The 28,000-nt window shown below is 39.5% G+C and overlaps 1 protein-coding gene across 2 annotated transcripts; it reads right to left on the bottom strand.

Annotated features, from left to right (window-relative positions):
- Window positions 1–1,071: 1,071 nt before the first annotated feature.
- RRN3 (RRN3 homolog, RNA polymerase I transcription factor) lies at window positions 1,072–27,605 on the bottom strand. Of its 2 annotated transcripts, XM_068524075.1 has the most exons (18): window positions 27,481–27,605; window positions 26,094–26,199; window positions 24,581–24,637; window positions 19,745–19,834; window positions 19,503–19,632; window positions 19,050–19,109; window positions 18,636–18,699; window positions 17,802–17,871; window positions 16,455–16,553; window positions 14,323–14,415; window positions 13,184–13,322; window positions 11,854–11,984; window positions 10,274–10,404; window positions 9,137–9,321; window positions 8,008–8,116; window positions 5,260–5,412; window positions 3,899–3,986; window positions 1,072–2,997 (listed from the first exon to the last, which is right to left on the bottom strand). In XM_068524075.1, exons 1-18 carry the CDS (start codon window positions 27,567–27,569, stop codon window positions 2,836–2,838), a joined length of 1,956 nt encoding a protein of 651 aa, XP_068380176.1. In that variant the 5' UTR covers window positions 27,570–27,605; the 3' UTR covers window positions 1,072–2,835. The 2 variants fall into 2 exon arrangements, with proteins under 2 accessions (XP_068380176.1, XP_068380177.1); XM_068524076.1 differs by lacking the exon at window positions 24,581–24,637.
- Window positions 27,606–28,000: the final 395 nt, after the last annotated feature.

The following is a 28,000-nucleotide window of genomic DNA, read 5'->3' as shown; positions in this document are numbered from 1 at the left end:
CCCCACACATTCAGAAATCATTAATAACACTTGGTGCTTGACATTCAGTAGGCACTCACAGGTGGGCTAAGAACCCTGGGAGTAAAGATCAGCAAGATACCCTACAGACCCTACTGAGGACAGGTACCCTGGCGTGAGACTTCTCACCTTAGCTGAGTTTAGAATAGTTTTAGCTATTCTAAAACTTGGAAATATTACCCAAATAGATCCAACTCCACATTAACAAAAATAATTTTACAAAAGACTGGTGAGACGAAAAAGAGGCCCCACTTCACACAGAGCAAAACCTATTAGAATGTCTATAGGATGCTGTAATAAGCACTGCCTGGCAGGTGGGGCCCTCTGGCCCTTCCCCTCCAGTTGAGATTGTTTAAGTTGCTACCAAGTAGGTAATACAGGTGAAACGGAAGTTACCTTTGCCTTGAAAAGACCTTCCCATGAAAGTGCTTCCAGCTTAACTAGACTTTCTCACAAGATAACCAAACAGCTGACTTTACGTGCATTTTCATCAAATCCTCACAACTATAAAGTAGGTATTAGTAATTTCCACTTATTTTCAAAGTGGAGCTCAGAGAGAGGCTAGGTAACTTGCTCAAGGTCACACAGCCGATTAGAAAGAGAAGACAGGTCTGACACCCATGACACTGGTCCTTTCACACTTGTATGAATTAGCCACTTCTCATTAAAGAAGACCTGCCCACAGCAGACAAACAAAATGAAGGACCCTGGAACTCCTATCCCAGTTGAAAACCCGCTTTTGAGTAAGAGGGATAGGAAAATCCTGTTTTCATATATAATTCCCAAGGAGATTAAACAACTATTTTTTTTTGCACAGATGTTCCTTAAAAGCATGTAAATTTTTGGAAGTGTTTGTTTTCCTTGGACCAGTTGGGTGTGATCAAGGAAAGTCACAGACACTTCAGATGCACCTGGAAGCCATTCTCATCACCAGTATGCAATTATTTTTGAGTACTTGCAATCACACTGGCAATACTTTTGCCTCTAATAAAGTATCAATTAAGTACAGTCTCAGTTGCAGTTTTCTATTGCAAAACGGTGCTTTAATACAGTAGATCAATAAATATAAAATAAAAAAAACACAGGAGTCAAAGAACATTTACATGAGAAGCTTCTTTACTGGGGTACCTCCCTTTATTGGCATAAGAACAAAAGTTCCAGATTAACCACGTCATTGTTTTATTTTCACAGTATTTTTTTTTCTCAAACTCCTTTGAAATTTTAGACTTATTTGTCGAAATACTTTACATTAAAACTACTTCTCAACTCACAAAGACCCCACTTACTGTTAATTTCTATGGACACATTTTCAATTACTCATTTTATCCACTATACAAAAATCCCACCTTTTTGTCAGCAGTTAAAAAAACAGAGAACCTAAAGGCTCTCAAACGACTTTCCACCAAGTCACCAAAAGAAAATCACCAATACCCAAAACTTTTTAAAACAATAAAAATTTCTATTTTCTAAAAACATATTTTCAGACTGAAATTCAAACTCTACATTGCCATCAATGTAAATATATGAGAGCATACAAAGCCCTAGGAAAGAGAAATTATTTCATTACAAAATATTTGTGATCAAGAAAATATCACTTGCCTTTAAATAAAGAATAGGAAAGTGACAGAAAAATAAATATATTTAAAAGTGTCCATTTTCACAAATAACAAGTACACAAATAAGGAATGAAGCTAAAATATGCAGGAGCTTCAAAATGACTAGCAGCGCTTGCACAAATTATACAGCGAGGTTGTTTAGACTCCTCTCTCTGTGTTTAGTTATAAAAATACAAAAAGAGCCTCGCCAGAGGAGGATTTCACTGAGCTGGAATCCATGGTACGAACAGCCAGTAGACAGGGAGTGTAGCTGTAACCCTGACCTATTGTTGCTAGCGAAACCATTCCACCAATAACCTAAAATCCCCTCTCTTCCCCTACTTTTGGACAAAGAAATTCTCAATGACCAATATTACATTCCACTACAAGTAGTTCCAGTTCTGACAGCACTTCTGGGAGTGTCAGGGTACAGCACTGTGAGCTGTGTTTTATAGAAGTCCAACCCCACTTCAGTCAATGTGAATTACATTTACCCGGAACTCCTTTTTTCTTTTAAACCCATTTTTACACTCACAAATGTATGATGTGTCTGATTCTGTTTCTTGAAATCCTCTCTCGTCCCTCTAGGCTTTTATTGGTTTCTGAAGTCCCTGGAGATCTCCTTCAGTGCCAGCTCCAACTTGCAGCATCCAGGACCAGCCCTGGCCACCTCCCCACACTTTCCTGCTATCCTCTCTGCACCCCACCGAAACCCCAGAACACAAATACAGTTACAGCAGAGGGGAAACAGCGTATCCAAAAGAAACTCATCCTGAAGACTTCAAAGAGTGTCCTTGAGGATTTTTCAATGAAAAGATATCGTATCAACAAAGTCCTGTAAGTATGGCTCTGACAAAAACCTCATTAAAAATGCAATCTGTTGAAATAGGCTGTTGGTGATATTAGAAATTTCACAATAATTATGTCAAAAAGCAGTAACAAAAAAATGTATACATTAAACAAACGAGCCAAGCTTTCAACACTTATCATCAACTCCACCATAAAATATTGCACATGATATTCTGTCTTTTCCTTTTGTCTGTACAGGAGCAAAACAGAAAAAACAAAAACAAAACAAATAACCCAACCATGTCTGTTCAGACATTAGAGTAAGTCTAACTTGAAAGTGAGATGCCTGAAGCATGTACTCGCTCTAGTTCAACACGATGCTCAAACAGTACGAACCCTGGTAGTGAAGGGCACAACGGGAGGAATGTCAGTCTCAATCACAAATCCTTGTGATCATGGGGGACTGATCTGGCAGGTATAAGACAGGTGGGGAGCCCACACTGCTTGAAGGACTGCGGAAATGCGCATCAAAGGAGCTCGGTGTAATCCCAACTTCACCTTTCAAAAAATCATCTTCTTCATCTTCCACCACCTCCTGCACAAAGAACAGAGATTATCCACAAGATCACAAGTGGCAGTTTGAAATGCTTTCAAGAATCCCTTTCCTCAGGAACGTGCTACTTCTGGAAAGACAAAGGTGAAGAAAAAGAATCTTAATTTCGAGAGCTTCCCAATGCACACTTCTTTATTACGAACCATCCGCACGACGGCTCATCCATGCTGTGAGTGTTTATTTAAAGTCTGATTTTTTTTTTTTAAACAGATTTTAAGCTCAAGGAGGGCAGGTAACATGATATGTCATTCTTGCTCAATCTAACATAATGTGAATGAATGAATGAATGACCATCCTCCTCAAACACAAAATTTAAAGAAAGAATAAAACTAAAAAGAGCTTTCCAATGATTACTTATGAAAAAGAAGACAGGCACATTAAAGCTGACTTTTAATATAGAAATGAATGCGCCACAAAGAAACAAATGGTGACATTTTTTATTATTGGATTCTAATTTTCTCCTTTGGCAACAGCTGCCTCAGCTCCATGGCTACGCACTGGAGGACATGCTGCAGACCTGCATCTTCACCACCTGTTCATGAAAACCTACAAAATTAATGTTAACTTCTGGGAACATTTCAACAGTAAGTAAATCTGAGACTGTTACTTGGTGGTAACGATCAAGTGGTAGAGATCTAAATGTGTTAGGCTGATTTTTAATTACCCTTCACTTCCCAAAGTCAGCATGAGAAGTGTCTGGTTTGAACAATTCATTAAAAAACAAACACTATTCTTGTAAGAACATAACCTGGGCTTGGAATTCTGTAAAGGCAGAATGAACAAATGTAGTTATTTTTCAAGTGTAACATTGCTATTAACTATTTGACTGTGCTCTGTAACCACACAGGAGATTCCCAGAAAGTATGTTGAATCACAAATTTACCTTTTTAATGGGTTTCTTAAACTCCTGAAGCTCTTCTGCACTCATGTCTTCCCACACCTGATAAAGAGGATCAATGAATTTCTTTGACCTGTCAAGAAGATCAGGTTTCAAAATCAAATTAAATACTACAGCAAAGGTCACCACATATATAACTCTTTTCTCACAAGACCCATTATCCAAAATGAAGAAGTAAAAACTATCACTCAAATAATAATAGTGTCCAAAAATATCCTATGTAGGTTCTGTAACTAACGGGGCTCCTTCTTTGTAAGAGTTCATCCACTCACGAAGATGGAGTATTACACCTACTGTTTCTCAACTTTTCATTTTCAAGTGAAATTACTTCTCAACTTTGCAAAGATTAACAGTGAGTTATAATATGTCCAAATGAAGATGAAATAATATTATTCTGGAAATTCCTTTTTAATATTCTTACAGTCATTTACTAAAAATAAATCTGGGGGGCTTCCCTGGTGGCGCAGTGGTTGAGAATCTGCCTGCCAATGCAGGGGACACGGGTTCGAGCCCTGGTCTGGGAAGATCCCACATGCCGCGGAGCAACTAGGCCCGTGAGCCACAATTACTGAGCCTGCGCGTCTGGAGCCTGTGCTCCGCAACAAGAGAGGCCGCGATAGTGAGAGGCCCGCGCATCGCGATGAAGAGTGGCCCCCGCTTGCCGCAACTGGAGAAAGCCCTCGCACAAAAACGAAGACCCAACACAGCCATAAATAAATAAATAAATAAATAAATAAAATAAATCTGGGAAAAAAGACCAATCTGGTTTCAGTCAACCAAGACTTGGGGGACCAGATAATCCCAAATCATTGTGTTGTTAGTTACAAACTGTCATAAGCAGAAATCCTGCTTCCTTATATATATATATACATTTGAAGTTAAGACTGGCCTGGAGGTTTTCCAGAACTACCCATCCAGATAAATCACTTGGCATTTGCTTATCCTGTGCAACAGTATGGGATGTGGTCTCTAGAAGAAGGAACAAGTCATTTGGCAGAAATTTATGAGCCAAGAAAAGGCAGCATCCTCCCTATCCAGGTACCTCTATCCCCAGCCTCTTGTATTTTTAAACCAACAGGTTTCAAGAAAAACAAAAACCTCCTGGTGTCAATCTGGGCTCCTGCTGAGGGAGAGACCTGCAAGCCCTCGTGTGCCACGACCCTCAGCAGCCTTTAACAGGCTTCTCCACACTGGGCCTGGAAAACACGCAAGGAGACCACGAGACCCTATCAACGGCCAGAAGGGCCACTCACCACAAAGAAACCCCAAATCCCAATCCTGGTAAAGGCACATACACACTGCACTTAAATTCACCATCGAAAGGTCGACTGTCTAAGTGTACCTACCTCTTCAGTACACAAGGATCGAAGGGGAAGAAAGTGTCAAGTGGGTTCGTGCAGGTTTGCACTGAGTCCCCCCCAGCAGTGTTTCTGATAACTGGCAGCATCTGGCGGTTGTTCCTCTCAATGAGGGTGTAGCAGAAGACAAGCTGGTATTTGCTGTGGAATAAAACCAACACAGACAGAGGCATTAATGTGCTGGAATTACTCTGCATGGAGACGCCTGTTCGTGTGTGACAACTACCCCGACTATATAGATCTTATTGAACATAACAACTACAAGAAAAAAAATAACATAAAGTAGAAAGTAATGCTTTTAGGGTACAGTCCTCTGGGCCTACTATTTACGAGTTAGCTAAGGAGAAAGAAAATGCGCTATCACTTTATAGAATATGAGAGTGGGCTTAGATTACTCATTAGGCACAACTCACTAAAAATTAATGCATTCACGGTAATTCTTTTAGTTTACAGAATTATGTAGCTGTCTTTACTTATTTTTTACTGTTTGTAAGAATTAGTGGGTTGGTGAAAAAGGGATTCAGGATTCACTGAGAGGGGATATGGGTTGTTGGTGGAGACACTTGGCTCTTGAAGAAATTAAGGAGGGTACTAAGGGAGAGCCATGGGGTTTACTGAATCACGACCTCAGAAAATGGTAAAGAAAAGAAAAGGCATAGTGAGTGAAAACAGTTAAATGCACAGACAAACTTGCGATAAAAACCAATAGGACCAGGACTTCCCTGGTGGTGCAGTGGTTAAGAATCCACCTACCAATGCAGGGGACATGGGTTTGAGCCCTGGTCCGGGAAGATCCCACATGCCACGGAGCAACTAAGCCTGTGCACCACAACTACTGAGCCTGCGCTCTAGAGCCCGAGAGCCACAACTACTGAAGCCCACATGCCTAGAGCCCGTGCTCCACAACAGGAGAAGCCTCCCCAATGACAAGCCCTCCCACTGCAACAAAGAGTAGCCCTTGCTCGCCGCAACTAGAGAAAGCCCGTGCGCAGCAACGAAGACCCAATGCAGCCAAAAATTAATTAATTAATTAATTTTAAAAAAACAAAGCCCAACAGGACCATTATGTTGTCAATCTCCCTGGTGGTTATGACTTAGGAACTTCAAAAATCATTCACTGGGCCACTTCTTTCAGAGGAGGATTTAGCTCACCTTTGCCAACTCTCCCCCTCCCACCCTCCCTCCCACGGTACTCATTCAGGTATCTGTTCTCAGGCTCTCAGGTCACTACTGCTATTTTAAGCACCATATGTTCATTTCTGTTCCATTAGCCAAGGATCACATTTGACTCTTGGTGTTAAATGGCCAAACCACACTGGAGTACTTCGCAATATCCGGTAAAAGTGAAGATGTGCACCTCCTACAACCCAGCAACTGCACTTCTGGGTGACAGGAAGTATGTGCCTGTGTACCAGGACACACACACAACCATGCACCCACACTGAAAAAGGAAGACAGCTTAAATCCCAACAAAGAATCGATGTTTTAAAATTATGAGAACATTACGCAGCAGTCAAAATCAAAATACAGCTATATGATTCAATATGGTTAACTCAATAACCATTACGTAAGCAGAAGCAGTAGCTACAGAATGATACATAAATTCCTTGACACAGACCTTTATTTCGACCTCTCACTCTCGCCTCACGTCTTACTAACCTCCGTGCTAATCCCAACCCCAGATCTAGAGCCTCTCTGACCAGTCTGCTCCTCAGCTGCAGCCCTCTACTCCCACCCCATGAATATTCTATGGGCAGCTGCCTCTGCTTTGCTCCATCCGTCCTACTCTCCCAGCTGCTTCCTATCTTCCCGCGATGTGCTGGAAATGTCCACCCAATGGACACTGTTGCTTGTTGGGTTCTTATCTTAATTCTTTACTACCATTTTTGAGATCTGAGGGAGAGAGAATACCTTGAACTAGATGGCCAGCAAAGGAAAAATAAGCCTGCTGAATGAGAGCAACAAGATGTTTAAAGGGGACTGAGGGATGCAGAAATTATTCTTATCTTCTAATAGCTCAATCTGTTAAAGATTTTAAGCTATGATCCTGCCCTCAATATCATGATAAGATACCCAAGGTCTCCAATTCACTTTCTACATGAAGCAAAATAATTCACTGAATGCTTACGAAGGAGCCGGCCTGCCGGCATTCAAACCTTAGCTCTGCCACAGTCTAGCCATGACTCCACACAAGTCATTCAATCTCTCTGTGCCCCCCATCTCGCCATTTATAAATAGGGATTAATAATACAGTCATAGGATTGTATGAGGATTAAGTGAGTTCTATGCAGAGTGCTTATCAGAACTGTGCTGGGCACACAAATGCTACGCACATCAGCTGTAGCCACAAGGCCCTCAATGAACCAACTTCCTATTGTTGGATGTTCATCTTATGTCCAGTCTATTTTTATTACCATTATGAGAGTCACTCTAATAAACATCTGTGGTTTGTACCTCTCAGCTTGCTAGCTGCCTTACTTACTTCAAAGTGCCTAAGCTTCTGCTGAATTATCCTCCTTAGATTAAAAAGTAGTAGCAATTTCCAGTGCAACCAAAGTATAAAAACAATACCTTCAATGCAGTGTTTTCCACAAGTACTGGGTTATTGGTTTTTAAATGATTTTGCTATTAATTGTGTTAAATAATTTCACAGAAATTTAACGGAATTTTACAATACTAATACTAACATAAATTCACTTTGAAATAACTTCCACAAATAAAGCATAAATCACTTACTTTGTGATTGCAGCAAAAAAGTTAACTACCGAGGGCAGGCAAATCTTCAGAGGATTTAGCTGACTCATCACTATCCGTTCAAAATTTAGACTTTGAAGGTACCTCAAACCTTTGATTAAAAAACAAAAGATTTTTTTTTTTAAAAGGTACAAACACAACAGTCTAAGCAGCACTTATTATTTTATACAGTAAAAAAAATAAATTTAAAAAAGGTATTTGCACAAATGCTTTAAAGGTCCATGTAGACAGTCACACAGTGTAGAGCCCAAAGAATATCACTAGGCTTAACCATATGTATTTATGACCAAACCAACTTTTCTAAAGAAAAGAGTTTATTCTTTTAAATATTCAGGAAGTAAACATACATTCCCAGTGGGCAATAACCTTACATGACAATTTGGAACTCAGATATAAGCAACCTCAGCACATGCTGAGTGTACAGAGGGAAACGACTGTGTGATGATTTCTGCTAACAATCATGGAATCATTAAGAAGCTGAGGCAACACAGTGATTCTCCATTCCTTAGAGGTAATGATTGTACAATATGGAATTTCTCCTTCTTGAATTCCATATGTACACACACACACACACACACACACACACACAATCTGTCAATCTGACAGCCAACAAAACCAAGAGAGACTTACATGTCTTAAGTTATCAGTAAAGTTGAGCATGTTTTTCAAGTGTGCATTAGTTGTTTGTATTTCAGGGTTTTTTTTGTTTGTTTGTTTACAAAAAACTATGGAGGTAGAAGGAAAAATTAGGTAGATACTAGTGTCTTGGAACCGATAAATATACTTCTCTCCTATGTTAAAGACACCACACTTATTCTAAGAGGCAAGCAAACCAACTTGTGCCTAAGTGTCTTTTGTTAGGAGATTCTTTGATGTATATTTTGATAAAAATTACTAAAAATGGCATAATGTAATGGCTTACAAGAAAGAGGTACCCTTTAACCAAGACACTTACCATTTATTTATACCAAAAAAAAAGCGATTTTACTTACATTGTGATAAAACCTTGTCCTACTAGAGTTCATACAACTATTTTTAAACCCCACATCTTTTCAGAAGTGGGGCTTAAAAGGAAAATCCAGTTCATATCCATCAACCCCACATCACTGACCTTCCTTCAGGTTTCCACTTAAAAGCTGCCTGTGTCTAAAAACAAAAGTGTAGAACACAGCTTGGCAGGCTGAATAAAATGGTCCGTGGAGAGCAACGTCACAAAATGCCTTTGTTCCTGAATCCTGGTTATTAAGGTATACGTGCAGCCACTTAACCAAAAGATCTAGGCATGATTTTACAGTACTAGAGAAAAGAAAAATTCAAGTCAACTTCACTTGCTTCATAAAAAACTAGAATGACATAAGAACACACAATTGCCTCTCCTTACAAACTAAGAAAAGTCTGTCCATTGGCTTCTGTATCTATCACCCATGGGCACAGAGGAGAAGCAAAGAAAGGAAAGAAAATGGTAGGCAGGTGGAAAGACAGCCTTCCAGTTACAAGCTCAAGCACATGGACCTCCTAGGAACAACAGGCAGGCCCCTAAGAATGCTGAAGTCCCAAGAGCTGGAGAACAGTTTCTCCTCATAAACTCAGAAGGGCTTCTCCGATGGCCTCCCAGCCCTCTTGGGGGAATATGGCCAAAGAGCAGGGCATGTTTACCCACATCCTACAAGAGAAAGACAGTCTGGTTGACCTCACCATTCCCTAAGGGGTTCTGATGAAATCCCATGGTCAACAATTTAGGACAGAACAGCCAGATAGCTTTTAGCTGTCAGGAAAGGGTTTTTAATAGCATCCTTGTCCAAAGATATCTTCATGGATAACTAGAAGAAACAGGCCCAGAGCTGGCCTCCTAAATAGATCTATTACCTTTAAAAGGATTTTTTTCTTCAGCTTTAACAGATACAATTGATTCGGAATGCAAATGAAAAATGACAAACCTATAAAAAGAATCAAAACAGTATACAACACTGTACACCATCCATGAAGACCAATGGATCTTCATATTCAAGTGCAACCATACAGAACAAATTACAAAAGCTTTTCACGTGAGGTTTTACATTTTGAAAAGGAAACATTTTATTCTGAAATTGCCTCTCAGAAATATAAACATCTTGAATAGAGTGGGGCAACAGATTTTTTCACTTTAAAGACAGACCAAAAAAATAAGGCAGATATTTCTCTGACTTGAGACAATACTATACTTTCTAAAGCATGATATGAAAAGCACTTGGAAAATTAGGTTACTTACATAAGAGGAACAAATTTAGCTCTTGCCAAAAAGCTTCCAATATAATTTGCAGCAGCTTGCCTGATGATAGCAGGATTATTTGGATCCTGCAATTTTTTCCACAGATGTTCCAAAAATGCTTCTGCAAATCCCTATAAAAAGAGGAGGTGTTGGTCTCATCTTTTTTTAATGCTTAAGATATTCTGGCGATCAGAATCCTAAGATTTTTAACTCACCAATATGGGAAAGTTCTAGTATCTCAGTTATACTGCTAGATAAATAATGGATACGTTATCATGGTTCTTATTTTTAAAACACCTTGAGATAATGCTACTAAAAACAAAAGGTGTTCCACAGCATCAAATAATTCAATGGATCCCAAAACTAGCTGAGCATCAAAATCAACCCTACAGATTCAGGGCTTTGGAACCCTACAGATTTGTGACAGGGCTTTGGGATCCACCAATTTTTAAAGCTCTGTTAGCGGAAATTCTCTGGTGGTCCAGTAGTTAGGATTCGGTGCTCTCACTGCTGGGGCCCAGGTTCTATCCCTGGTCAGGGAGCTATAAGATCCCAAAAGCTAAGTGGCGCAGCCAAAAAAAATAAATAAATAAAGCTATGTAAGTGCTTCTGATATTTAGCCATAACTGGAAACCAGTGATTAACCACGCTCACATGGGAACTCCTTCTGCAGTACCTTTCAGACTGCACATATCAAACTTAACCAGAAAGAGAGACTAAAGTATAGCCGGTGGGACTTCCCTGGTGGTCCAGTGGGTAAGACCCTGAGCTCCCAATGTAGGGGGCCCGTGTTCGATCCCTGGTCAGGGAACTAGATCCAGCACACATGCCCCAAATATAAGACCGCATGCCGCAACTAAAAGATCCTGCATGCTGCAACGAAGACCCGGTGCAGCCAAAATAAATAAATAAATATTTTTAAATAAATAAATATAGTTGGCATTTGACTAATTATGCTAATTGTAGGAAAAAAACAGACCAATTCGCCTCTTTTCAACAAAGGCTGCAACCTCCAACTTCTCCCAAATAGCTCTTTTCAAAAGCTACTAACACATGCTTTGGGGCAGATTGAGTTTAACCTTCCTATCCATGACCAATACTCTCCTGGACAATTCTAGGAAGCTACAAAATAGTTGCAAAGAAGAGTCCTGTATTCTTTTGTTTTGCTTTGTTCTCAAAATAGAAAAACAAAGTCTGAAGTTTTAAAACCCTAGATTAAAAATTTAGTTTGGGCTAGTTAAGATCAACTGAAAGAGAATAAAGAAAATAAACAGTTAAATATGCCTTATGAGATTTTAATCAAGGCTTGAATTAAAGGGAAGGGCACCACCTAGTGGACCAAATGCAGGATGACATTTTCAGAGCACTCAGCTTAAGCTGACAGGCAGCAGCAATGCCCTCTGCTCCTTCCGTGGGTTGAAAAGGGCTTGTTATTTCATCAGGGGCACTAACTAAAATGAGCTCAAGACAAAGAAATACCTCACGGTCTCTCTTCCACACCTCCCTCCACCCCCCATTTTTTAAGGGAAAATTCTGGGCAAGAATAAAATAAGCTACAATAATGTGAATGACATACTCACCAATTTAAAGCTACAGAGGTAAAACATGAAAAACTGCACATGGCAAGAGGCATGCGTGGGCAACAGGAGTTTGTCAAAGATGGTTATGAGATCTCGATATAAATCCTTTGTTTTGTTGTTATCAATCTTACCTACGAAGAAAATTTGGCATTTCAGTTTTATAAAGACATTATTTTCAAGCTACCAGTTTCATTTACCAAATTTGTAAAAAGCAAACAATACCATTAAGACATACATCATCTATTAAGCTACGGGGGGGTGGGGGGGAATGCCATCTTTATTTTGTACAGAGTTTCCTTTTTAATTACAATAACCCAGCACTGGCAAGGAAGCAGGCTCTCATCTCATACACACTACTGTGATGCCACACATTGTAAAACTGCCATTTAGAAGCAGAAGCCCTCTGATCCAGTAATTCTACTGCTAGAAATTTATCACAAGCAAATAATTGACAATATATATACAAGGATGTTCATTATACTGTTACTTATAATGGCAAAAAAAGCAGGGGGAGAAAAAAAATAAGAAACCAGTTAAATCCATATAACTATTTTAGAAGAACAGTGAATGGTATGAGAAAATGTTCCCAAGAGGTGAAAAGGGAAGATTATAAAATACTACATATAGTGTGATCCCCAAATCCACTGAGAAAAACACATATACCCATGTAAACAGAAAAGAAAAAAAAAAAGCTAATAATGGTTCTCCAAATAGTAAGAATGTGGCTGTATAAACTTTGTAAATCCTTTCCTGTATTCTCCAAATTTTCTCTAATCAATATGTATTATTTTTATAACAGCAAAAAAGTTAAAGTAGTAACATATTAATTCAGATTCAAGCCCTAATAATAGAACTGAGTGGCATGGCAAAGCCTCTAGACTAAAAATTCTGTAAGGACAAGAAGCATATCAATTTGTTCACTACAGCACCAACACCTGGCAAAACCAAAGTTACCTAGACTCTCTAAATTCAATACGGAACACCAAGTACCATGTATCAACGTCTACTATACCATTTCTTAAATGTCTTGAACTTGAGGTCTGCCTAAAACTGTCCAAGCTCCATATATAAGCTTTCAATACAGTAATCAGTGAAAATATCATCAAGCGCTTTGAAGACAAACATAACTAAGCCTGAATCCCGGTCCCACTATTCTCAAGCTATGTCATGTTGGCAAGTAACAATCTCTCTAAACCTTCTCTTCCTCATACTCAAAACAGTGATTTTTTGACAGGATTTCTATCAGTACTAAAGTATGAAAAATACCCAGCACAGTGCATTGTAGGTGTTCAACAAAGCAGCGGTTACTGTGACTACTACAGGTTGTTACCATCTACATAGCAGACATCCTTAATGTAGGACAAAAGTAAAGACAGCAGGATGTCCAGGCGTTCAGCTACAGGATGGACCATCTGATCAAGCATTCCCGGATCAGCCTTTGTTTCATGGTCAGTTTCTTCATCTTCGTCCTTTGAAAGTAAAGTAAAAACTAACATTAAAAGCCTCAGTAAAAGTAGTTTAGTGAGAAAATTCTGAGGTAATCGTTTCCTTTAAAAGATAAAAGAAAATACACAAAGACCTTTCCAGGCAGGGGCTCTCAACCAGAGGTGTGAATCAGAACCACCCGTGGAATTCAAAATGAAGCACAGATTCAGCCTCTGATTCTCATTTAGACACCCATTTACAGTGTGGCCATGCAAACATCGCAGATTTCCCCCAGCTCCTGGCACCCACTGTTGGTGCCAGTTTCCTTTCCCAGGACAGGGCACCCGTCCCCAAGCTGCTATGAGTATTGGCTGCCAACAGCTCACAGCTTCTCCCCCTTCTCCAGAGAAATGCCCTTGCTGCTCCCATTCCCTCCCCATCAGAACTGACTGACACGAGGTCACAGGAGGCCATCTCTCTGGTCTCAAGGCAGGACTAACTCTATCCTGCAACTCATGCTCCAGAGCTTCTGCAGGGGATCAGGCTGTAGCGTCTTTCCAACTGAGACCGAACTCTCACTTAGTTCCTTCCCCTGCCTTTTCCAGCTTCCTCACACCCTTTGTCCCAGGGGCACCTGAATCCCCATCTCAGGCTCTCCTCCCGGTGAACCCAACCGAAGACACTGCCCCAGGTAGAGAAGCACTGCATTAAGGTATACAATTTGTAAAACACAGAAGTTACATTGGTATGCTTTTCCATTTATCACTCTTTCACAAGCAATATGTGGTTTACAAAAACAAAGAACAAACAGAAGAATAAAAATGAAACATACTTCACCAAACCCAAATTCAAAGCCTTGGAAATAAGCTCTACTAGTCAATAAGCAACAAAAAAGCAAACTACTCATTTAAGAAATCATTTTCAAGTTTGCTGAACTACTGTTTTAATTCAAAGCCTTGAAAAAGGTGAGAAGCCATTAGCTGTTTCTTCCCACCCTCTGGGACTGTGAACTGCGTATGACTGATTTCATTAATAAATGCTGACCATATTAAAGAGCCCTTCTGTGGCATCTGTTCCACTACTAGTCTGAGTTGCTGTTTCCTCAGCATCTTCAATATCCTGCCGGGATGCATTCACCTACATTACAACAAAGAAAAAAAAAAAGAATAAAAGCTTTTAAAATATAACTACATTATTCAGGGACTTGAAATTCATCTGATACACATGCTTTAAAGATGTCCATATTAGCACCCTATATAGCACTGTAACTCAATAAACAATCACAATGCAAACCTATAAATGGGTCTGGGTCATGGAGAAATTTACAAGATTATAAATTAAGCTCCCTGTATTACATATGTACATAAAATTAATATGAACTGTGCTATGTTGGTCTAAAAAAGGTAGCTTCAACAAACTCAACGTTTATTCCAACTCTTACTATGCACAAGACACATGCATGGTGTATAAGAAGCATATCATCAATCAACTGAGGAGAAAATTATTAAATGCAATCAATTTTGAATTAATGAATATTTATTTGGCTATATAACCCTTCAGATATCTTATTTAACATACCACTCATATCATGCCTTTTCAACTGTCTATAAATGACCTTCTTCCTAAATATACTCTAAAATGTTCCATAAGCATATATGTATGCAGTTGACCAGAGAGGTTTAACTCCAAGTGAGCAACGTGCCAGCCCACCCAACCTCCAGCCCTTCCTAAACCTCCTACAGAATCAATGTCCTTCCCATCAACTCCTATTTCCTTAGTCCACAAACCTCAAGTCTCCCCAACCCTGAAACATGTCTCTCACCCCGCCTCATCCCCTCTTTACACCACAAACCCTCACCAGGTCTCTAGCAGCCCCACTTCCTATCCATCCATGCTCTCTCCAGCAACAGACTACCTCCTAAACACCAAACCCAAGGACTTTGCTTTTCTCATCCTCCTTAAAAAGCTCAGCAATAGGGGACTTCCCTGGTGGTCCAATGGTAAAGAATCCGCCTTCCAATGCAGGGGACGTGGGTTCGATCCCTGGTCAGGGAACTAAGATCCCACATGCCACGGGGCAACTAAGCCCGCATGCCACAACTACTGAGCCTGTGCACCTCAACTAGAGAGCCTGCATTCTGCAAACTACAGAGCCCACGCACTCTGGAACCACGTGCCACAACTATATAGAGAACACCTGTACACCACTAGAGAGAGAAAACCCGCACACCACAACTAGAGAGAAATCCGCGTGTTGCAACAAAAGGTCCCGCATGCCGCAACAAAGATCCCGCATGCTGCCAACTAAGACGCGACGCAGGCAAAAATAAATAAATAAATAATGATAAATAAATAAATAAAATATTAAAAAAAAAAAAAAAAAAAAAGGTCAGCAACATCTTATGCCGCCTACTAAAGCCTTCCTCCCTCCAGATCCTCCCTGGGTGTCCAGACTCTTGGTTTTCCTCTCATTTCCGATCTCACTTCCTCTCTCCTGTTGGCCTCATTGTCAGTCCCCTACCTGCAGCTACAACTGCTTGGTGAATATTCTCCATCTAGCTCCCCACCTGCACCTCAATCCATCCAAAGTGGAACCCATCATCCTGCAACTTCCTCCTGACGTTTCTTATTACTGTTACCGCAACACCAAACTTTCATTCCACAGGGAGCTACTTTTGAAGGGTTCCTTTCCCTTACCTTCTACTCCCCTACTTCCAATCCAGTCTCAAGGACCTTTCCTCCCCGTGTCACCAGAATCCATCACTTTCTCATTCCCATTGCAGCTTATTGCAAGCCTCTTTAAGAAAAGTATAAAGAATCCCCAAATAACTTCCTTAGGTATGCATTCCCAACTTCTTCCGACTACATCAGGTTTTCTAGCTCATAACGCATGTGTTCCATTCACAGCATTTACCACAACTGTACTTTTCCATTTACGTGACTATTTAATTAATGCCTTGTTCCCCAACCATGAGAGATGGGACTGTCTATAAACACCAGCACATCAACGCTCAAAGAAATGTTCAAGAAATGTTCAAAGAAATGAATCAAAGGTGGAACTGTGGATTTTTTTCCACTGTTGCTACTACTGTTTCAAATATTATGATTATAACAAATACTATAACATTATTTAATAAATAAAAATCAAAGAGAAAAACAGATTACCCAATACTTACGTCCAACTTGAGCAGCTTTTCAATAACGAGCTCCAGAATTTCATGTCTCAAGGTCGGAAAATACACACTAATCCTTAGTAAGTTATGAACATAACATTCCTAAAACATAAAAAGATGAACATTTCAACAGAGAATAAATGTTTCATAATTATGCAAGCAAAACATCAATTACACAATCTTTAGTTTCAACTATTCAAACAGAAAAGACTATCAAGCAACATAGAAACGACACTGTTTATACACACAATATTAGTATAATTTAATTACCCCCAGTAAATTAAATTTGTGATTTGTATACTTCTACAATGTTTTTAAAACAGGTTTGTTGAGATATAATTCATATAAAATTCACCTATTTATAAAGTGTACAATTCAATAGTTTTTAGTATATTCACAGAGTTGTGTAACCATCACCATAATCAATTTTAGAACATTTTCATCACCCTAAAAAAATACCTTGTATCTTCTAATAATGTACCTCCTCCCAGCCCTAGGTAACCACTGGTCTACTTTCTTTCTCTATGAATTTGCCTAGTATAGACATTCCATATAAGTTAGTTGTGAATTTTTCATAGATGCCTTTTATCAGGTTGAGAAAGTTCCCTTCTATTTTTGTCATAAAAGGGTTTTGGCGTTTTTCCATCTATTGAGATGACCATGTGGTATTTATCATTTATTCTGATACAGTATACTAATTGGTTTTGGGGTATTAAATCAACCTTGCATTCCTAGGATAAATTTCATTTGATCATGGTGCATAATTCCTTTTATATGTTGTTAGGTTCAATTTTCTAGTATTTTGTTGAGAATTTTTGCAACTACGTTCATAAGAGATACAATTTGTAACACTCCACTTGAAGCACACCATCACAAATAGCAGCAAAAGTTATTAACTCCTTATTTAATACCTGTAATACATTTAGGAAAAAATAATCTATGCTTAAAAGGGAACCACTATTGAAAGTTACACAGATGATCTAAATATTACACAAAAAACTTAAGACTTCATCTATAGAAGGCTCTGCCTTCATGTTCAAATAAAGCATGTTTATAATTGGTAGTAAATGAACTATTATTTTCTAGTAATTCCCATCTGTGTAAGCATTAAGCCTATTTAGATATTTCTGAAATGGACTCTGCCTTTGACTTGCACGTAGGAATAAGAGAAAAGGCACTGAGAACCCTCAGTCAGTCGCTTGCTAAGAAAGGAATCTGAGTCAAATTCTTAGTCTTGAGTTTAAAATTCAGCAGACAAAACAACTTTTAAGAAAAAGACCAAAACTCACTTAAAACTAAATCACAAAAAACAACTTTTCCATTAGTTTCCCCCATGAAAAGATTTCTTACCAACGTTCTCTCTGATTTTCGAACAAACGGAAATTTTTCCACCAGTATCGGCATAAGAAACCATGGTGTTCTATTTTAAAAAGAAAAAACATGCAACCAATCCATGTTAACCAGACTTTCTTGGAAGGTTAACATTTCCATTCTAAGAGCAAATATAGATACAGGAGGCAAACGGTAACTCTCACTTCAAGCAATTGGAACTGAAAATAAATGCATGGCTTCAGAGAAAATCTGTAACAACTCAGGGAAAAATAAGCTTCTATTAAGTTTGATATCAACAGCAAATTAAAGGGGGATCCTTTTTTCCACAGAAGTTTAATGAAGAGCTTCAGTTTAAAATCTAAACACTTCCCACTGCACATATATATTTTAAAAAGGAGAAAAAATTATCAACTAGGACTTTTTAAAGTTAGCTTATTTGCTAAACTTACTGGGGGAATCTGAAGTTCACCCCTCCAAAAGAAACCTACACACCTTAAAAGATTTTCTTAGAACTAATTTTTATTCATATGGCATGACACAAACGCAGGGGCTTCTCACTGAAAAGTTTTGGATATCGTGTCTGTCGAAGATAAAAGCAAAATTCCAACCACCATAAAAAGCTGGAGGGGAGAATTTGCATACAAGTTTTGAAGAATAGTTAAAGGCAATGAATAGAGAACTGAAATGCCATTTTTTGTAGAATGTGATGTGATATCAACAGGATACAAAAAATATGCAGCATATAACTTCAGTTTTGATGCTATGAACATTTTACAATTTTCTACTAACCGATCATAATTTTCTTGAGACTTAAACACCACAATTCAAAATAAGTAACCAAAGTATACTCACGATGGGACATATCTTGCTATTATTTGTAAGGCTCTGTGACATGTGTCAAAATTTGCAGGAAGATCTACAAGGTGAAAAGGGAGAGTATGAGCATCAAGATAAAACTGAAAACTGAACAATTATCTACCTAAGTCTAAAAATGCCTGCTAACCAAAACTGAATCATTTGTCAGCAAAATAATAATTTCAAGAGTTTTCTCCATGACCGACTATCAATGAAGACTATAAATAATGCCATTAAGGGCAATTGATTGCACGTTAACATTAAATATAACAAAACGATTCCATCAAGGTTGCCTTTTGTTGCAGTCTACATATTAGATTAAGTCCTGGAGGTGCCAGGATACTGTAGCATTCAGCATGCATTCACTAAGACACAGGAGGCAGTCTTTGCTTTAATCCTCTTTATACTTACTATCATCTTCGTCATCAGAATCCGAAACATCTATGTCACCTTCCTTAGTGACCACTCGGGCTTTTGAGGAAAAAAGGAAATATGTTATTCTTCTAATATTGATCTAAACAATCAACAGCTACATAAAAAAGTGATTTTTCCATTGTCCAAACTTAATACAATAAAATTTACAATGGGGGCAGGAGGTTTAAATAGCTAAAAATCCCTGAGTTCCAAGACTTCGTCAGAAGCTCAATAAAGCAAATTACAATCCATAAAAATCATAGCAACAAATGAATCTAGACACTTCCACAGAGGTCATTATAGGGGACAGACATGTACCAGAACTGCTGCCAATAAGCATCCTGGAATCTTCCATGATGGCATAATCTCCAAAATATAGTGGGAAGGTAACTTTTTAATAGAGATATTTAAAAAAATAAGAATCAAAGCAAGCAAAGAGCAGCCACTTACGAGGTACAAAATGAGAAGCAATCATGCTGAGACATGGTCTAAGGAAGACAGTCTGTGCTGATACAAGATTACCAAGGAAAGCTAAATACTCCTCCACCACTGTCTGACTTCTATTTAACCACTGCAACCTCTAGAGGTGGGAGGGAGAGAAAGACAAAAGGAACATTGTACTGATACAATATATACTATTTTCGAAGTACTGAATTACATAAAATAGTTGATGAAATAAATGGTGAACTTACCAACAGAATATTAATAAGCTGCTCAAAGTCTTTTGTCAAGTACATGATGGAGGAACGGAATTCCAGTAGCCAGTTAATGATCTGGTCATCCTTAAGTTAAACAAAGAAAAGTACTTTCAAAATCACAAATTCTCTCAAATAACAGAGAAATGATATCTATCTGGCATTGATCATCTATCAACAATATTTAGGGACTTCCCTGGTGGTCCAGTAGTTAAGACTTTACCTTACGATGCAGGGGGTGTGGGTTCCATCCCTAGTCAGGGAGCTAAGATCCCACATGGCTCGTGGCCAAAAAACCAAAACATAAAACAGAAGCAACATTGTAACAAATTCAATAAAGACTTAAAAAAACACGGCCCACATCAAAAAAAAAAAAAAAAATTAAATTGGGGGAAAAAAATGTCACAAACTTGGACTTAAGCCAAAGTTGGGATGAAAATTTCTTAGTTTGTATCAAAATGGAAAAAGATGTTACAATAAATTTTCCTTTTTTTTAAAGTAATATAATAACTGATATACAGGAAAAAGAATCAAATGCAATACTTAATTCTAATCACTTCTGTTTGCCCTAGAAAAGTAAGAACACCTCAAATGTTGACACCTGGGACTTCTTTAAACTAAAGAATTGTAACAGATTCAAATATTCTAAGACCACAAGGACCAACAGGTACCTCTACTTCCTCTATACTCATGCTGACCTGCAAGCATGTTGACAACATTCATCTAAGCTGATTAACTAGAGTCATCAATAAATGTAACTTTTTCTTAACCCAACCTTCAAATGGGTTTAAATGAATTAAAATGTGTTCTATATAAATGATGGTTCTACTACCCCATTAAATATTTTTCAGACAATAAAATTACTATTCATAATACTTTTAGTGACATGGGAAAACCTAAATAGCAATACAAAAAAGAAGTCATGTAGAGAATAAGATATCAGTTATATTTAATAAAGATACTGTTTGTATTCATGCATATATACAGCATATACAAGAAAAAAAATTAAAGCCCCTAATTTTGGGGAATTCCCTGGTGGTCCAGTGGCTTTCACTGCTGAGGGTGCGGGTTCAATCCCTGGTTGGGGAACTAAGATCCCGCAAGCTGGGCAGCACAGCCAAAAAAGAAAAAAAAAAAGGCCCTAATTTTTGAAAGAAAATGGTTAATGCTGATTAAGACTCAGTAGGGGAAAGAGACATATGGTGTTGTACCTTTAGCAACAGACTACAAACAGACAGTGTTGAACCTGCAGTGATGAACTATTAGCAGACAGGGCTGGACCTACAGCAATAGACTACTTATAGGGAGTGTCATTTAGTGAGAACACACCATGTGCCAGGCATGGTGCTCAACACCGTACATATATACCTTTTCCGAATCCTAACAATGCTGCAAATGGATTACTGTTATTCCCATTTTACAGTTGAGGAAACTGAGCCTAAGAAAGATTAATAAGCAATTTGCCCAACCAAACCAGTAAAAAACTAGGTTCAAACCTGACCGCCTACAGGAATAAAGACACAGACGTAGAGAATGGACTTGAGGACACGGGGAGGGGGAAGGGTAAGCTGGGATGAAGTGAGAGAGTGGCATGGACACATATACACTATCAAATATAAAACAGATAGCTAGTGGGAAGCAGCCGCATAGCACAGGGAGATCAGCTCAGTGCTTTGTGATCACCTAGAGGGGTGAGATAGGGAGGGGGGGAGGGAGAGGCAAGAGGGAGGAGATATGGGGATATATGTATAGATGATTCACTTTGTTACAAAGCAGAAACTAACACACCATTGTAAAGCAAATATACTCCAATAAAGATGTTAAAAAAAAACCTGTCCGCCTAGATCAACGCTCTGCCCACTTTCCCACAATGCCTTGCTCCACATGAAGGAGCTCCCCACCTTTTCCCCACCGGTTCACCAGTGAGTGCTTCCTATGCATTATCTATGTGACGAAGCTCAATGACACTGACTATTTACTGATGAACCCTAAGTAACCTGGCAATAAAATAAGTCGCAACTCATTTGCACTACAGTAACTTCATAATGTCCACAGTCACTAAGGATAACAAGGCCTGAAACAGAGAAGACAAGCTAAGTTACACACAAATAAAAATAAGTTAGCTCTATCCTGTCACTTTTCCACTAAAACAAGTGCAACAAAATTATAAGGACAACATTTAAACTGCTCCACTTTTTAAAGTAAACCAGTCAGAGACTTTGGTGCTTTAGTACTGAACTATTATTAGAAACAAATTATTTTAACACTCCTCTGAACTAATGTGGACACAAATGATGTGACTCTTGGTCTGTCAAAATCCCAAGGAGATGTGCTGATATAAAATACAGCAGAACACAAAGAATGTGGTTCTTCATACCTGTGGAAGAATGCACAGGTCTTTAAAGAAAGCTTTAAAGAAGAAGTGATGCTTCCATTGTCTTTAAACAGAGTGAGTATTCTTGGGGGCTCTATACCTTACAGAGGTAAAAGCATGTCTTCAGAAAACCAAAAGTAGTTCAGTATGGCTGGACTATATCGTGAGCAAGCAAGCCAACAGATAAATCTGGGGAGCAAAGAGGGGCCAGACAAATCAGTGAAGTCCTTGTAAGCCAAATTTACAATTAGAAAGATCTGCTGGCAGTGTAGGGTATGGACTGAATGAACAACCATATGCTTAGACAGAACCTGAGAATGTTCATTGGTGAAGATGATATTGCAGTTGGATCTCAAAGAGTAGGAGTTTTATAATTACAGTAATAATAATAATAGTAAACACTAATATAAGACTAACTATGTGCAAGGCATTATTCTAAGACTTTAACATATATTAACTCGTTTAATCCTTACAACCGCTCCATGAGATAGGTACTACCATTGGTTCCCATTTTATAGCTGGGGACACTGAGGCACTGAAATGCAGTAATTTGCCCTCAGTCACAAAGCCAGTAAGGGAGGGAGACTATGTAACCAGAGCCCATGCTCAAATAGGTAGCAAACAAAGTAGATACAGAGGACCTCTTACAGCCAGAAAAAAAAAGGCACATGCAAAGCCCTGAAGATGAACAGAAATGGCAAATTTAAGAAATAAAGTATCTAGTGGGACTGAACACTGAAAATTTGTTGCAGACCATGCTAAGAAGCTGGTCCTTTATTCTTCAGTGGGCATGAAGTAGGGCAATGACATGTTTAGAATGTGCTTTAGAGATGACTTAGGCTGAGACAGAGATAAGCAATAAATCATTTAAGCACATGAAGAAAGCTCCAGAAGTGGGTTTGGGAGAGAGAGAATGCTAAGCTCAGGGCACTGGTTAACACCTGTGGGCTGGCAGTTTAGACATCTGTACAGCATTGTAATTCAACTATACTTCGATAAAAAATAAATTAAATTAAATTAAAATTTTAAGATTTTAAAAAAAGAACGAAAGAAAGAAAGAAACAGGTCTGGAGCCCACAAGAGCAATCTGAGCTATAGATGCAAGTCTGGAAGTTATCAGGACACAGATAAATTTCAAAGCCATGAGGGCATAAGGAAAACACACAGGAAGAATCTGTAAAGTGAGGAAAGGGTTAAGTTTGGAAATCCAATCAATGCCAAATTTAAGAAGAACCTGTCAAGAGAATGATTAGAGATAAGTGATAAGAAGACAGGAAGATCAAAGAAACCGAAGGAAAGGGGTTTTTTGTTTTGTTTTTTCATTTTATTTTATTTTTTGGCCGCGCCACGCAGCATGCGGGATCTTAGTTCCCCAACCAGGGATCAAACCTGCACCCTCTGCAGTGGAAGCGTTAAGTCTTAACCACTGGACCCCCAGGGAAGTCCTGAAGGAAAGGTTTTAAGAAATGGGTAGTCAACTGTATAAACTGCTACAAGGAATTACTATGGGGCTTTAAAAAAAAAAGAAAGTCCATTGAAATCAACACGTAAGAAATCACTGGTAACTTCTGTCATAGTAAATACAGCAGTGGACTTAACAGTGGATTTAAACATGAATGAGAAATGAGAAAATGCAGACTGTCAACAGGAACAACAACTAACAATTACAAAGTCCTCTGAGTCAGAGGCTGTTCTAAATGCTTCTTGTATATTAACTCATTGGATCCTCTTAAAACAGCTACATTTAAAGTACTTCTCTTATTTCTCTGGTTTTACAAGGAGGAAAACAGAGGAAAAGAGGTTAAACAACATGCCCAATATCACACACTGGGAAACAATGGAGTTGGGATTTTAATGCCAGGCAATCCGACTACCAATGCCCACAGTAATAGACTATTCTTTCCAAAATTGGGCAATAAAGGAAGAAAAGGGAAATAACACTTACTGAGTTGTTACTACATGACAGGCATATACCTTGTACCATTTCCAAAAACACTGAAAGAGTAGTAGTTTAAAAGAAAAGTCATTTTTTGTTGTTTTTTTGTTTTGTTTTGTTGTTTTAGCACTGGAGAGACATGAGAGTTGCATGCAGCATAGAAGAAAGGTTCTAAAAAGGAAAAATTAAAGCAGGGTTTCTCAACCTCAGGACTACTGGCATTTGGGGCCAGATCATTCATTGCTGTGAAGGGCTGCCACGTGTATTGTAGGATGTTTACCGGCATCCCTATCATCCACTCACTAGATGCCAGTAGCACTCTTCCCTTCTCCCAGTTGTGGCAATCAAAAATGTCTCCAGTTCATCACCAAATCACCTCGGGGGCAAAAGTGCCCCTGGTTGAGAACCATTAAAGAAGGATCATAGAGCAAGTTCTAGAGAACGGAATAGGACCAAAAGTGCAAACCAATGTCTCTACAAAGTGGCAACAACTTTGCTAATAATCAAACACAAAATTAATTACCTTTATCTCTGGATCTGACAGCTGGTTCTTCAACAACTCAAAGTCATTTGTTTCCCCCTTAATGAGAAGGGGGGAAAAAAAATGAATTTTTCCTTGCTTGGGTTTCCAGTTAAAGACCAACAGCAGGATTTTTAACTTATACAAAAAGAACATTGTAACATACACATATCAGTTGCAGATTATAAAATCCTGACTACGAAAATTTTAAAACTCATGTTAGTGTAGCTAGGGGGCTTGGAAAAAAGAAAATGACAACAGGCCATTCATATTTAGCTATACTTGTGTACTTACATTTGAATATGATAGTCAATATTCCATGATACTATCCAATCATATATATGGATATAAATGCAGGTTACATATAAAAATAGACAGTAATGCATATTTTCCCACCATTGCTGAGATACAGCAGAATCACTTCTAAACTAACACAAAAACAAAGCCAAAAAAAAAAAAAAAAAATCCCCATTAATAGAGCTGGTTTATTGTCCCAAAGCAATGCTTTGGTAACTCCTTAAGAAATAAAATGCGTGGGCTTCCCTGGTGGCGCAGTGGTTGAGAATCTGCCTGCCAATGCAGGGGACACGGGTTCGAGCCCTGGTCTGGGAAGATCCCACATGCCGCGGAGCAACTGGGCCCATGAGCCACAACTACTGAGCCTGCGCGTCTGGAGCCTGTGCTCCGCAACAGGAGAGGCCACGACAGTGAGAGGCCCGCGCACCGCGATGAAGAGCGGCCCCCGCTCGCTGCAACTAGAGAAAGCCCTTGCACAGAAACAAAGACCCAACACAGGCAAAAATAAATAAATAAATAAATAAATTAAAAAAAAAAAAAAAGAAATAAAATGCGTGACTTCCCTGGTGGAGCAGTGGTTAGGCATCCGCCTGCCAATGCAGGGGACACAGGTTCGATCCCTGGTCCGGGAAGATCCCACATGCAGAGGAGCAACTAAGCCACAACATAGTTGTGCGCCACAACTACTGAGCCTGCGCTCTAGAGCCCACGTGCCACAACTACTGAAGCCCACGCACCTAGAGCCGTGCTCCACAACAAGAGAAGCCACCACGATGAGAAGCCCGCGTACTGCAACGAAGAGTAGCCCCCGCTCGCCGCAACTAGAGAAAACCCATGCACAGCAACAAAGACCCGACACAGCCAAAAATAAATTAAATAAATAAATTTATTAAAAAAGAAATAAAATGCTTCGAGCTAATGGTTTTTTATTCTACTATTTGCTGCAGATTTTAAAAAACACTAGGTAAATAAAGCACTTGAAGATGTGAAACCTCAGCAAAGGGGTTACTACTCTAATTTTGAACTGACAGCACCGTGCTGTTGTTAAATTTATTTGATTTCAATATTGATATCTAAAATCCATTTTATTTGTCTACTGATTTTTAGTATAACAGCTATAACTGTATTCCGACCAGCAAAAATCAAACCTCAATATATCAATTACATTTCAATAAAGCTGGGAAAAAAACCCACCAAACTTCACATTATCATCTCTTACCTTTCTGTACTTCAGCAACACTTCTGTCACAGTTCCACCGAACCGAACAGTTTTTCTTGGGGGAGAATTGAAGAAATCATTTTCTAAGGCAAGCATATCTGAAAGCCTATGGAACCAAGATTATTAAGCCATTAAGTGCATGACAGGGAAAAATAAAAGCTATAATAGCCAACACTTATTGAACCAACATCATTCAGTGGGACTACTGCTAAAGCCTCCTAACGGGCCTCCCTCCTTCCACTTGAGTCCCCCAGTAATCCATTCTTCATTCAGTGATCTAATGATCTTTCAAAAACTTAAGACAGATCATGCTACTCTACTCTCTTGCTTAAATTCTCCAAAGGTTTCCTACTCTTTATCGTCTTCAAGGTCCTACATTAATCTGGCCCCTGCCTACCTCTCTGACCTCATCTCTAACCACTTACCGTACTGCAGCCAGGGTCCTTTCTGTTCTTCAAACCTGCCAAGCAGATTCCCATTTTACTTACTATTCCCTCTGTCAGAAACACTCACTCTCCAGATGTGTACGTAGTTGGACCCTTGTCTTCATTTAAGTTGAAGCTCAAATGTCAGAGACCTTCCCCATCAGAAATCGAAAGTACCCATCCTCTCCCTCTCCCCTACCATCACACTGTTTTATTTCTTCACAGCAGTTACCGCTATCTGAAATCATCGTTTACTTATCTACTGTCTTTCCCTCCTTAGACTGAAGGTCTGTTGAGAGCAGGGACATTGTCTCTTTTGATATACTGTCCCCCATGCTTAACGCCAAAAGTAGGTACTTAAAAAAATATATTATGAATGATATTATGCCAAGTGTTCCGCCAAGTTTGCTTCTTTTAAACAAAGCAGATTAGTGAAAAAACATAGCATCCTGCTAAGGACTGTCTAAGTTAAACCCCGAAGTGTTTTACGGGGGTTAGGGGCTTTAAAAGCTGAGCTAGATATAAACACTGTTAAACAAACGTGTGTCAAAACAAATTTCAAACAAACAAACAAAACGTAAGACGCAATTTTCCGTCAGTGGCAGCATCTGGCTAATAATCCAAATAACCCAGGGACCTCTTTCCAAAGCTAGTCGAAGAAGCAGGAGGGAAGAATAAAGGAGCAGAATGTAGTACCCAGGCCTGGGATGCTATAAGGGAACCCAGTGGGGAGAAAGGGGGGACTGTGGAACAGAGAATAGGTTCATTTTTCCATCCCCTCTCCCACTTTTATTACCCATCTAAGGGGCATGGACTCACTCTTGAGGACCTGAAGTGATCCTCTTCCCTCTGCTCCCACCCCACTCCGTTAGCTCTGTCCCAGACCCTTCAGCTCCGCTCCCCTAATCCCGGTCCTGGGCTTTGGTCCCAGACTCGCAGAAGGAAGCGTCCTGGGTTCTTACCCGGTCCTCGACGCGCCCAGCGTCTTGACTGCAGCTGCCGCAGCGGCGGCATCTCCGGGCAACCGCGTGTGAAGCAACGGTGCCGCCATCTGACCAGACACACGCGACGACTACACCTTACGCCGGAAGTCGTGCTCCTTCTAGGACCGCCTCCATCCCGGAAAACGAGTGTGCGAGCGACGGCCTTCAGCCAATCAGAAACCCCACGTGGGGAGAGCTGAGTGACCTCGGCGGGCTAGAGTGCCGCCAAGGCGGTCTCTTCGGCCCCCTGCATCAGGCCCCTCCTTCCGCTTGGAGGACTTTCTCCGCCGAGCGAGGTGCGGCGATGAGGGCGCCTCCAGTATTAGGATTGGAGACGTTCGTAGGACGATTCAGTCCAGCCCTGAGGCTCCCGGAGAAAGGGCGAGGACACCGGGAGGTGCTAAGCGGTGGCTGGGTATGTCGACTATTAACTTTTTGGAGTCAAAGCCTTCCTCAATCAAACTGAAGAACCCGAAGCCCTGTGATTAATCCAAACCCG

The sequence above is a fragment of the Eschrichtius robustus genome, chromosome 16, assembly GCF_028021215.1.
Source record: "Eschrichtius robustus isolate mEscRob2 chromosome 16, mEscRob2.pri, whole genome shotgun sequence".
In the NCBI taxonomy this organism is placed as follows: Eukaryota; Metazoa; Chordata; class Mammalia; order Artiodactyla; family Eschrichtiidae; genus Eschrichtius; species Eschrichtius robustus.
Note: the sequence above shows the minus strand (reverse complement) of the source record. Positions and strands in the feature narration are given on the sequence as shown.

Excerpts from the sequence above, each read along its gene's own strand:
- RRN3 (XM_068524075.1), bottom strand. The coding sequence starts at position 27,569 with ATGGCGGCACCGTTGCTTCACACGCGGTTGCCCGGAGATGCCGCCGCT. Across the intron at positions 26,200-27,480 it reads CTGGGCGCGTCGAGGACCGG|GCTTTCAGATATGCTTGCCT; the intron begins GTAAGAACCCAG and ends TTGGTTCCATAG. Across the intron at positions 24,638-26,093 it reads TGTTGCTGAAGTACAGAAAG|GGGGAAACAAATGACTTTGA; the intron begins GTAAGAGATGAT and ends CTTCTCATTAAG.